Source organism: Corvus moneduloides, chromosome Z, assembly GCF_009650955.1.
Source record: "Corvus moneduloides isolate bCorMon1 chromosome Z, bCorMon1.pri, whole genome shotgun sequence".
Taxonomy (NCBI): domain Eukaryota; kingdom Metazoa; phylum Chordata; class Aves; order Passeriformes; family Corvidae; genus Corvus; species Corvus moneduloides.
This window is the reverse complement of record NC_045511.1, coordinates 59,792,382-59,804,838: the sequence shown is the minus strand read 5'-3', so window position 1 is coordinate 59,804,838 and position 12,457 is coordinate 59,792,382. Positions and strand designations below refer to the sequence as shown.

General features: G+C 34.3%; 1 protein-coding gene across 3 annotated transcripts in view; it reads left to right on the top strand.

Annotated features, from left to right (window-relative positions):
• The window catches only part of CCDC171 (coiled-coil domain containing 171), a 157,972-nt gene that overhangs the window by 75,850 nt on the left and 69,665 nt on the right, over positions 1–12,457 (top strand). For all 3 annotated transcript variants that reach the window (XM_032095779.1, XM_032095778.1, XM_032095782.1), the window contains exons 18-20: positions 3,661–3,887; positions 4,563–4,742; positions 7,046–7,231. In XM_032095779.1, coding sequence (XP_031951670.1) covers positions 3,661–3,887; positions 4,563–4,742; positions 7,046–7,231 — 593 coding nt within the window. The remainder of the gene's footprint in view (positions 1–3,660; positions 3,888–4,562; positions 4,743–7,045; positions 7,232–12,457) is intronic.

The window sequence follows — 12,457 nt, the reverse complement described above, 5'->3', positions numbered from 1 at the left end:
ACTAGTTAGAATATCCTAAACGTCATGGTATTTTGCCAGTTTGAAGTATATGAGAATTCTGGTGGTCTCTATTTACTAGATATCCCTGCACTCAACACAGGCTTGATTTTGAGAATTAGGAAAAACCATGCTGGGAATGTTAATGGCCACAGTCAGTTTGGTGATCCTTTCATATCTTATTTTATTTTATTTATTTTTTATTATTTATTTTATTTATATTATATTTATATTTATAATTAATATTATTTATTTATTATTTAATTTTAAGTAATTTTCACAGAACGTCAAGGTCTAACTGCTCATGTATTACTTGGAGTTCTGTTGCTCATGAGATCAAGTCTCCTAAGAACCTTTGGTTCAAAAAATAGTAATAAATAATTTAGAGTTTGACATGAAATTTCCAGAAGTATTGAAGTAATTAGGCTCTGAAGGAATATATTTGAAAACTTCCACACTTAGAAAATTATATTATGTTCTATAAGTAATATTTTAAATAAGACTTAAACCTTCAAACTGACTTCAGTGTTGAATTTAAAAAAAAAAATTTAAATAGGCAGTCTCTTCATATCTTTAAATAATGGCAGCTCCAGATCAGACTACACATCACAGGAGAGAATAGTATAAGAAGGTGCTATCTGGATTGTCAAGATGGAATGGTTCAGTGTCTTAGAAATTATGTTTAAAGATAGCTAGGTTCTGGAGACCATTTGAGGCAGATGAAAAAAACCAAATCCAGATCACTCAGATGACACTGGAATATTTGGGTTTGTGTGCTCTGGTGATTGGACACACCTTTCTTGATCTTTTAAATAAGTGGTTTTGTTTTGACATTGATGATTGTTTCACTTCATAGTGTTTGTTAGTTTGGTTCTCATTCCAGCAAGTCTTGGAATGATCTCTTTTCTTCAGTTTCAATGCAAGTTCATTACAGTGTTGGAGTTTTTTGGTTTGCTTTGTTTTTTTTTTTTTTTGGTAAGGTTAGTTTTTTAGGTTTGTTTGAACAGAATCTGTACTGTGATAAACCAGAGAAGGTAATGGCCAATGTTTTCAATACAAATATCACCAACTGTTATATATACAAAGCTTTTAAAGTTTGACATGAACATTTTAGTCTTGCATAGAACTAAGTTAATCCTGCTGATTTGGTGTTCAATTCACCAAAAGAGAGCAAACAAGAATTGTTTTTTCATCTTTCAGTGAAGTAACATTTGACACTTTTTTTTTATGTGTTTAATGTAAGACTTAATTGCTCTTTATCGTATATCTGTATTTGTGTTAATTTCTTAGGCACATCATAATGTACATAATTTAATGCTTTTATTATAATTCTTTCATCCTTCATGGCAGATACTTAAGTTGTATATAAGCAGCCTGTTCTCTTATCAATTATTATTGATACAGTTCCTTGTGGAATTGATTTATGTTTTCATTTCATCTTTAACTTACTTCAGAATAGTTCTGTGTATTTATTCAAAGCTACTCTTCATAAAAACAATAGAGGACATGACTATTTATCCCTATCCCAAGAAAATGCCTTATGTTGTGGATGCTGAACTGTGCTGGATAAGGGGAGTGCTTGTTGTGAAGTGGAATGATAATTTCAAAATGCTACAACACAATTGTCTGAATTATTATTTTAAATTTATTTTAAATACAGTTAAACATTAGATTCTAGACATGGGGAAAGGGGTGCCATACTAGGTACTGCACATATGGAGAACCACTATTTCCTGACTGGCAACCAGTCTCATAAACTGAGATAGCAAGTGGAAATACTGGGAAAAGTGAAGGAACAGTAGCTCATTGAGGGTATCCTTTTTGTGATACGTACCAAAAATCATGGCAAAGGACAGTTTTTGAGAAGGTTTTGGTATCGTCTTACATGGAAGGGGATAAAAATGTTCTAGTTTAAATTTTAGATTAATTTAACTAAACATTCAACTAGCGAATGTTCTATGACTGGAGAAAAGAGAGTGTCTTTGAAACTGAAAGACTAGTATGACAGGATAATCTGTGATAAGAGTTAAATTGATGAAGGTAGAGTTTTCTTTTTTGTGATCAGTAATAGGGAACCAACATAATGAAAAGAGAGGATCCTAGGCCAAAGTAGACGGAGCATTGCAATAGCAGTTTTTTCTGGGTATGAAAAGAGTAAATTTTTTTTATTGCAAAGGATGTTTAGTTAGTTGAAGTGCAAGATAAAAATGCCTCATAAGAATTTTAACTTTAAAGATGCTGTCTTAGTAGTGAAGAAGAGGCACATCTACAGTCGCTGAGGTTATGGAGAGCATGTACTCAAAAATGATACTCCAGTTAAGCACTGGAATCGTTGGAGTGGTGCTATTCTAAAACCAAGCAGGAAAATGGCTTTGAAAATAAAATATTTTATTTTATCATGTGCATTTTTGGTATTGTTTACAGATAAATCTCAACCTCACGTGTAAATGATCTTCTTTACAATGAGAATTGTAATAAAAAAATACCAATAATCATGTTCTGTTTGCTGTGTACCTCTGGCTTTTTCCTTCATAGTCTATAAACAGAAATTCTTTAACTTAAGCCAGGGTTATTTTTTTCTGTTTATACTCTTAAGTAAATACTTTAGTTCATTGCAGCAACAGGAGATCTGCTGTACTACTGAATGTAAATAAGCTCTTCCATGCTTGTCATCTTACACTGATAGTATCATAAGACAAGTAATGACAGATTAAGACCTGCCTAGCAGAGGGAAAACTAAATTACAAGACTTTTATTAAGGCATAAATAAACCTATTAACTGTTATCTGGAATACCAATTAGTGGAAGGAGCACTGACAATTTTATTTATCAACATTAAACACAATTATTAATTACAGACCTGACGAATCTAGCAGTAAGCAGGACATGTTGGGTGTGCTGGGGCCTTAAGTCCATTATATGAGAAGGATGATTACCAAAATCCTGTGGGGAAATAAGTAATTGTAGCTGTAAAATTTTAATTGCCTTGGAATAAGGTAAATTATATTCTCTTGTCTCAGAATATAAATAGTATGGCATTAAGGTACCAAGCCCCACTAATTTTGAACAGCAAATGATTTAGACATCTGTAGAGGGGAGGGAAGAGAAATCAGGAAAGCCTCAGAAATTTGCATTGTAAATATTGCAATAAAGTGATTTACCATTGTGCTATACCTTCTGACTTACTTGACCTGACTTCCATTTGCTTGCTTGCATCCATCTTGCATGTTTTCTGAATTACAAAGTTAGAACACTAAAGAAAGTCTTAAGAAAGTATGGTATTGGAGAACATGATAACAACTGGACAAATAGCCTTTGACAAACAAATTCTATTCTTTAGAACCTTATCCTACCCTCCCATTCATAAATTGATTGGAGTAGAATTTTGACTGCTAAATACACAATTTTTCCTAAAGTTTCTCTGTGAGATATTCCTTTTAACTCAGTCTTCCAGTCTTTAATGGAAAATTTCTATTGAGTATCTTAAAGGTGTTGTTTGTTGTGGTTTTTTTCACTGAAAGAAACTGAAACTAATAACCTACTTGATGTTTCTTTTCTGTGTTTTGGTTTGGGGGTTGTTGTTGTTGTTGTGGGGGTTTTTTTGTTTGTTTGACTCTTTGTTTGGGGGTTTTGTTTGTCTCTGTTTTTTGGTTTTTTTTAAAGGTACGAAGTCCTGGCTTTCTGGAAAGTTACTTTTAAGTGCAGCCAGGAATTCGTTTTCAAAACTTATGGACAAGCTGAATGTTATAATGGAGACGGTTCCCTTAGACCACAGCAAGTACATTACTTACCTCGAGAAAGACTCCTTGGTACAGAGCCTGGCTCATGGACTTCATAAAATAAATACCGAGGCCCTGGAAGCTGGATTGTGTGACAGAGTATCCAGTATGGTATGCATAATTATAGTCCTACTCCATGTAAGCAGTAGGTTCGTGGCCTAAGTGTTAGGATGAAGCTCTCTTGATAGTACGATTAATTTTGTTTCAGATTGTTTTATAAGACTGTTACATTGAAGTCAGCTGTGTAGACATCAGAAGTTGATTCCTAACACCCAGCAGCATTAGGGCGTGAATTTATTTTTTCTTTTATGTCAAAAAATTTTAAGAAGAAATTTGATGTATCCAAGAAAAAGGGTTTTTTAAAGTTCTGTCAAAATTGTATTTGCTTTGTAAGAACTAGCTTACTTTTGGCTTCAAGTAAATGTTATGGGGTTGGTTTTTTGCTGTGTGTTTTAGTGGGGGTTTTTTTTTCTGTTTTCTCCTGCTTTGTGTTCTGTCTTTCAGTAAAGATAGCCTTCTTCCCTTTAATCAGAGGGAAAGGAGAAACCTTCCAAAATAATTGGTCTTTTATTGTGGGCCTTACATGAAAATGGTACTTCTTGAAAACAGAATTTTTAGTAACCCTCAGGAGTAGGTGAAACAGGGTCACTTTTTTGCACTTGTGCATCTTAGAGATGATGAGCAAAATGAGAGCTTTGTCTAATTTGCTTGAGTATTACATGTGACTCTTTTGTTGCTAAAATAGTGCATGTTAAAGTGCATACATTTGTTTCTGATTACTAACAGAAAAATGTAGAATCCTTGCAGAAACAGATATTTGAATTTACACAAAGACTTCATACAGCAGAAGTGGAACGCCGCTCACTGCGCCTACAGCTTGCAGAATTCAAATCGAATTTCAGTGAGATGAAGAAAGAAGCAGACAAAGCCCAGAGCCTGCAAGAGCAATTAAATATGCTTAAGCAAGTAAGTATATTTGATTTAGAGGTGACTGTTTATAAGACACATTTTTGTGTGTTCTTTTGAAAAATGAGTATAAAATCATTCTAATAATAAAATAATTTTCCGGAAAATTTGCATCGTAAGTGTCACTAAACTAGAAGTCAGATGTGTTTAGAAATATTTCCCTTCCACAAGAGTTTCTTTTTGATTTGTAGAATGAGGTATTCTTGTTTGGTCTTCAGCAATCAAGATCTTCTGTATGTTGAATATGTTGATGTGATTTATATACGCAAAAAAGCATTTATAGATTTCACTTCAGCAGGGTAAAATCAGCTGCAATGAGGCTATTGAATAAGTATGTTCATGAGAACTTCAAAAAGTATAAATTCTGTGTGGATATTGCTGAATATTATGATAGACATTTTACTGTATCTTTAACACTAGGCTATGTCCTGAGCTAGTCAGTGCAAATTTTGGTGTGGCTGTTTCCCTGAAGGACTACATTTATGGAAGGGGAAAAAAAGGCCCTCTTTTACATTCCTGCTAGCATATATGCATCAAATTCCTCTGACTCCTAGCTGTCACTGATTGATTTACTTAAACACTATGTATTCACTAACCTGTAAATACGTCTGACAGGAAGGAGAAGACACAACAAAAAGGTTCTTTAACCACTTGAAACCACAATATCATGACTAATGGACATGGTGTTCGGGGGATTGATGCCATTTGGAGGGTTCTCAGTTGACCCCTGTCATACATACAGAACTGTGCCTTCAGTCCTTGGAGGGGAAGAAACTTGTCTTGCTTTAGCATGCTGGAGGTTCACTAAGCACCTTTCCTACTATGCTTATTTCTTGTAGGTTGCATTCAGAATTGAACGGATGTTTTAACTATTTGAGATAGTGAATGGTTAAGGATTCTTATACATGCTTTACAGGTACACAGTACAACTAAAACAGTTGTGTCCCAGAAAAAGCAGTATTTTCTGTAGCTGTGAGCAGCACTGGTACTGGAGCCTAGTTGGTAGACCTGTCAGTGTGTCCTAATCAAGACACTTCCAAGCGAATATTTAACAGATGATCTCACATCCATTCTCTTTCCTCTTCCTAGCTGGTAAAAAATTGGTGGTTTTTTACTCAAACAGAAAAAATTATATCTAATAATTTTCAGTTTTGCTCATCCTGGGTTTTATTTGCTTACAATTCTGGGAAAATTGGAAGAAATTATCACAGTTTAGATTGCCATTCAAATGTAGCCAATGATTTTACTTGAAGAACTATTTTGTCTTTCTGGAACAATTTTCCAAAGGGAGAAAGAGTTTGTGGGAGCCCAGAATGCAGAGAATATTTCTCTGCCTGTTTTTGCCTGTTACCCTCCTGGACAACACAGTTTTTGACCTTCGTCCATGGAGAAAATTGCCTACCCTCTGGGAAGAATTAGAATCTACACTGGTGTGAACTAGGTGATAGAATACTATGTAAGATTGTCACAGGGTGAAAAATTTAGAGTTTTTGGGTTTATTAATATAGTAAGTTGATAAAAGCAAAAGACATCAAAATGGAGGATTGTTGTTGCTCTCCAGACCTTCTTCTTCTTCTACTACTCCATATTCTGCAGCAGAAGTAGTTTGGGATGATTGGATAAAGAATTTCACAGTTCCTGTCTGCATGACCAGACAATTTACTAGACATTGGTAGAAAAGTGAAATATCTTTCGTTTTAAGTTTTCTTTGAGTGATTTACCTTTAAAAGACCGTGTAATCTTGATAATTCAGCTTTTCTTGCATTCTCTACTTCATGCTATGTCTGGGTCACGGCAGTGGCTTGTATTTCACTAGTAAGACTTAAACAACTACAGAAGAAAGAGAAGGCTAAAAGTCCCGTTCATCTCTGACTCCTGGCAAAGACTCTAAAAAGCCTCCCCCATCAGGGGAGACAAAATTAAGGCACTGGACTGCATCAGAGTTCAGGAAGATGTTTACAAGGGTTAACAAGATATGCACTAAAATGTGGGACATTGATCTGCGTATTTCCTTCTAAATATTGGTTTTTTGCAACCTCGGGTGTTAATTTGAATAGAATAGCAAATGCATGCTGTTTATGGTAGCCTGAACGCTGTTTCGGAACATTACAGTGAATAAAGTTGTCTGGCTGTTTTATTGCTTGGTGGTCTGTCTTTGAGTTAAAAACCCTAAATAATAATAATAACCTTTAGCATAATTTTCTTTTAGAATTTAATATGTTTGCAAGTGGAACTTGGAAAGTCAAGCATGTAAACAGATAAGTATAGTTACATAATCAAACACAATTTATTTCTCTTATCAGAAATTGATCACCCATGAGAGGTTTGAAAGTGTATGTGAAGAATTAAATAATGCATTACATCGAGAGCGTCAGGCACAACTGCTTTTGAATGAACAAGCACAACAGCTACAGGAGTTAAATAATAAACTAGAATTGCAATTCAGTGAGGAAGCAGATAAAACCCAAGTCTTAAGTGAATCTGTACAGGTAAGATGATTGTTGTTCTCAGTTAGGCACCTGAAATTTACTTTTTGGTGAACAAGCCAAATGTTGCAGTTCTTGTGCAAATAAAATGTAAATGCACACATTTCCATTGAAATTTTAGGGTACTCCAGAAGCACTTTCAAGATGCTACTTCAAGGTATAACATCATTTTTCTGCTGTTGCAACTAGGTGATGTACACTAATATATGTGAAGTGTCTGAAATTTATAGGAGACATAAGTGACAGCAGTCCTAGCTATCCCAAGGTGTTTGCAATTTATAGAAAAAACAAATGAAGAAGTACAGGGATACTTTGATTTTTGATAGAGGTCACAGTAATATTTTAAAACCTGGACTGTCTGTTTCCTGAATATAATCCTAGGATGGAGAATACATTTATCAGTTAGGAATATGCAAGGTGACGATAGAGAGAAATCCTTTTTCATCAGAATTTAGAATTTTCTGTAGACATAATGAGTAATAAGGGAAAAGATGATGTTATCAGAATCTCTGATAACAAATGAAAAAACAGAGAGAGTATTAGAGGTTTGAAACCAGGTGGATATCTAACATTGGAAGAGAGAAAACTTTGTGATGGCAAGCCAATAATGGGTGATGACCTGAGCTCTGCAGCTTTTATTTATTTTCTATTTAAAACAAGCTTTGCTGCTTGTATCTGCTCTTCAGCCCTACTACTGTCTTTCCATCTCCCTGGAAGAATTCACAGAAGAATACTCCCCCAGTATTCTGTGAATTGACAACTGAGCAAAAGAGACTGCTTCTCCAGTATTTTGAGAAATAGAAGCACTTGCGAATCTGAGAGACGAAGTGTCAAGCAGGAGGAGAGCCAAAATGATTCAAGCTGCAAAACTAGTAGAAATGTCAGAAATATTGAAAATATAACAATGAAAGTAGATGTCAAGGAGGATGAGTTGCAGCAGAGTTGAGATTTGAAGTGATGTATAACGGAGGATGCTGAAGGATGTTGTTAAATTTATTAAGTAGGGTTTCCACTAGTGGTATTATTTACTAAAAATGCCTTACCCTCACTAAGGGTAAAAGACAGTGACATTTCCAATTTACCTGTTGGGTTTTGTGGGTTCTTTTTCTCCCTCACAGTTCTACTTGTGGGTGTTTCATCTCAATGGAAGAATAAACTTGTTTAGTGTTTTCAGTCAGGTTGCTTGTTAATAATTGCTATTTGCTTTCTGATATAACTGTAGTGTATGTATAAGCTGTGAGTCTTGTGTTTGACTTCTTTGAGAAAGGCTTGATTTAAGATTTTTAAATGGCTATTAGGAATATAAAGAAGGGAGGGACTAGAAGACAGATCCTATTTGAAGTCTTCATTTGTGTCTACTTTTTATCCATTAATACATGTTTTTTCACCATGTTTTACTTTATTTAAAACACACCTTTTCATTTAGTCAGAGAAAATGTAGAAAAAGGTCAATTGTAGGCAATTAAAATATAGGAGGAAGTTTTAAACAAGTATGTTGCATAGATTATTTGATACTGAATTATATTTTACAGATTCTGGTTTTTATTAATTGAAGGCTAGATACAATTTTTTGGAGACAGTCGTGATCCTAAAATGCATCCTAATTCTGCAGTCCTTTAACAGTTGTTTGCTACTGGAACAACTTCCTTTAGTGTAAAATGCTTGGTTATTGCTGAAAGCTTTAAAGATACAATGCAATGTAATAATGTAGATGATAGGATGGAGGCAAAGAACATTGACAAAATAAACCTTAGGGCTGAAGTTTACTACTTATAGATACACTGATTTGGTTTATTACTCTTTAAGTCTCAATCCTTTCCGCGGAGGAATTTTAAACCAAATTTAAGTTGTAGACTTGTTGCTGTGTACTGTCCCTCAACTTAGAAGATTAATTGATATCTCTCAATTTCTTTGTGATGTTTACTACAAGAGGCAGCACAAAATTGCATTTTGGTTGTAAGAGCCTGTATCTGTGACTGTATCAAAAAAGGAGACAAGAACAGTTGTGGTAACATGTCAACACATGTTAATGATCTAGTGGTCCTTGATTTTTTTTTTTAGTCATGCAGATACAATTTTATAATGTATGCATCCTAAATCGTCATTTCACCTTCACTTTTTGTCATTGTTTTTTACAGTTCTGAACCTGTGTTGAATACGTGCTTTCAAAATTCAAGTGGCAGTCTAATATAACCTACTTTGATACCAAGGAGTAAAAGTACTTTTTTAATTCTGAGCTCTATATGTTTGGTTTTTAAAATTTAAGAAAAAGTCTCTTCTCTCCCACAGTTTACCACAATCCAACCTTGTTCATGCCTTTATTCACAACAGGAAGAAATGGTCTTTGCCTTTGCCCTGACATTTTAATTGACAGTCCCTTTTCCTTAGCTAATTGGATTTTGTGACTTAAAATGTTTGGGTTTTTTTGTAGCTCTCATTTTTCACGACAGTGAAACAACCTAATCATTGTGATAATCAACATTGCCCTTGTAAAACACTGTTCTTAGAATTGTATAGGTTTTTAAGTGCTTAAGTAATAAAGAAAAAAAAAAGCACTGTAAAAAGTGAAATAGAAAAATACATGCCTCCATCTGCATCTTAAGATACAAAATAATATTACTGGTATAGACTAAGTGTATATAAAAATTTGGTGAGTATGGTGACATACAAGTGAGGTCAGGTAGAGTAGAGTATCATGGAGTGAAAAAAAAAAACTTGCTTTGAATTCTTTATTCATAATTTTTAAACAGGTAAGAAGAAAAATATTAAAATATTAGATACTTCCACTTTTTATAGCTTGTTTTTAAACTTACAGTTCAGCAGCAATCAGTAAGGAGATATTTTGGTATTCATGTACTTTCATAAAGTAGGCTTATTAAAGGAGTAATACTTAATTTCTTAGCTTTATCAGTTCAGATTTTAATCCTGTATATTTTTATCTTCTTAATGGCATATACCATGGAGACATCCGAAGTAGCCAATTACGTTCAAGGTCAGCTGGAACTAAGCAACTCTTTAATACCACTTCTTTTTATTAGGTGAGGTGAATCATTTGCTCTGATTCCTCATTCTGTGAAGAGAAACTTTTACACAAATGCTAAACAGGTATCAATAACAGACAAATTTTTAATTCCTGTTACCAGCTGGTCTTAATCAAGTAAAATTTTTTTTTTTTTTCCTATTGATATGCACAGTCTATGTACTTACTTCCTTTTAGGTACGTTAGTGCCTGTAATAAAAAGAATATATTTTTAAGGTTCTATTTATGGAACAAGTTCTATAAATTGTTAATTAATCGCTCCAGTGCAATAGATGTTAAATCATTTAACTTGATACTGATATGCCTCAACATAGACTTCAATACTTGTTTTAGAAGAAGGTACCCTAAATTTTTGGTTTGTTTAATCTGCTGAGTTTAGTGAAGATGCCATTAATTTATGGCAAAATAAGTGAGGAAAAAAAATCTCATCCAAATGCTTTTGTAACACTCACAACAGATGTTTTCTGGTGGGAAGATCTGGAGTGTTTATTTTCAGTACCTATGTCATTCAAATCATACATACATCCTCTCTGTCCAGAGTATCCTTCACTCAACAGGCATATCTGGATTCATTAAATTCAGATGAAGATTGGGATTTCTGTGTTTGTTAGAAGGGGATGTTTTCCTTCAGCAAGCTCTCAGTTTTTGGGTGAATTTGAGGTGAAGGTGGTACACAATTTTCTGCTTTTCATTGCTTTTCCTCTTCATACATTTATAGCCACACATTTTCCCTGAAACGCCATTTCAAATATTTATACAATTTTTTTTACTAATACCATTGCACTTACTTTATAAATCAGTTTTACAGTTATTTCTGAAAACACTGCAGTATTCTAACTTAGAGAAAGGTTAAATGACTTCAGTTACATGAGGAAGACCAAGTGATTTTCATGCTTCTCAAAAAGATTGCAGTAAGAATAGAAATAGGATTTGAGATTTTTTTTCCTCTGACATCTTAAGTCAAAAAGGTTGTTAGGATTTGGATGCACTGAGGGATATGTCGATTCTGAAAACTTGTTTGTCACATTGTCAAGAAACTGCATTTCTGTGCATTGCCTGATTAAATGTAAGGCTGTTCTTTAAAGAAAGTAGTATAGATGATTACCCCTAACATCTAACTTAAGAGAGAATTTGTATTAATGAAGTTTAGCATGTTAAAGAGAAGCAAGCTCCCTTCTGAATAGGTTAGAAACAAAAATTCATAATTAATTAATTAACTATAGGGGGTTGTTGGTTTTTTTTTTAGTTTCCACACTATGTTCTGAACACCTAAATAACTTATAAAGTAGGTAAGAATGGATTAGTATTGTCATCTGCTCTGTTCTTAGTCAAAAGAGGTAATGTGTTTTCTTAGTACAATAAATTACAGGTTAAAGAGATTTGTCAGGTATTTCAATTTGTGTTAACACTATTTGTAAAATAAGTAGGCCTGTTCATTTGGCTCTGTTACATAATTTCCACTACTGCTAACTTCTTAGTCTTCAAAGATTTAGGTTAACTAGAAACTGTCATAGAGCTGATCCTTTGTGCTTTTTTGTTTGTAGGTTGCAATGCATTGTATGTGAAATTTAGGTTTATGGGATAGTCTTCCTTCTAGCAGCTGCTGTCTTTACATAATAGGAAGACACATAGCACACAATTGTGGGCTGGAGCTGAGAGCTTTTTTTTGCAAAAGGAAAGAGAACACAATTGAGATAAAGGCTGCATTCTGTTATTACTGAATCTGTATTTCAGATCTCTAAACTTAAACTTCACTTTAAATTTCACGCTTCTGTGGTTTGTCCAGGGAGTTAGATTCATAGAATCACAGAATATCCTGAGTTGGAAGAGACCTACAATGATCATCAAAGTCCAGCTCCTGGCCCTGCATGGGACCATTCCCAACTCACACCATGTGCCTGAGAGCATTGTCTAAATGCATCCTGGACTCTGTCCAGCTGGTGCTGTGACCACTGCCCTGGGGAGCCTGTTCCAATGCCCAATCACCCTCTGGGTGAAACCTTATTTCTAGGCAGGTCATGTCTGTGTATTTCCTTTGTTCTGTATCTAGGACATTCATCAGAATTAGCATTAGTCTAGAGGGAATGAAGTCAGTACACGGCTTTTAGATTTGTTTTTGTGCCATAGTCATCAATGATGCAGCCAAGCAACTATCAACCCAGTTGTTGAAGGTCTGCCTTAACTTTCCT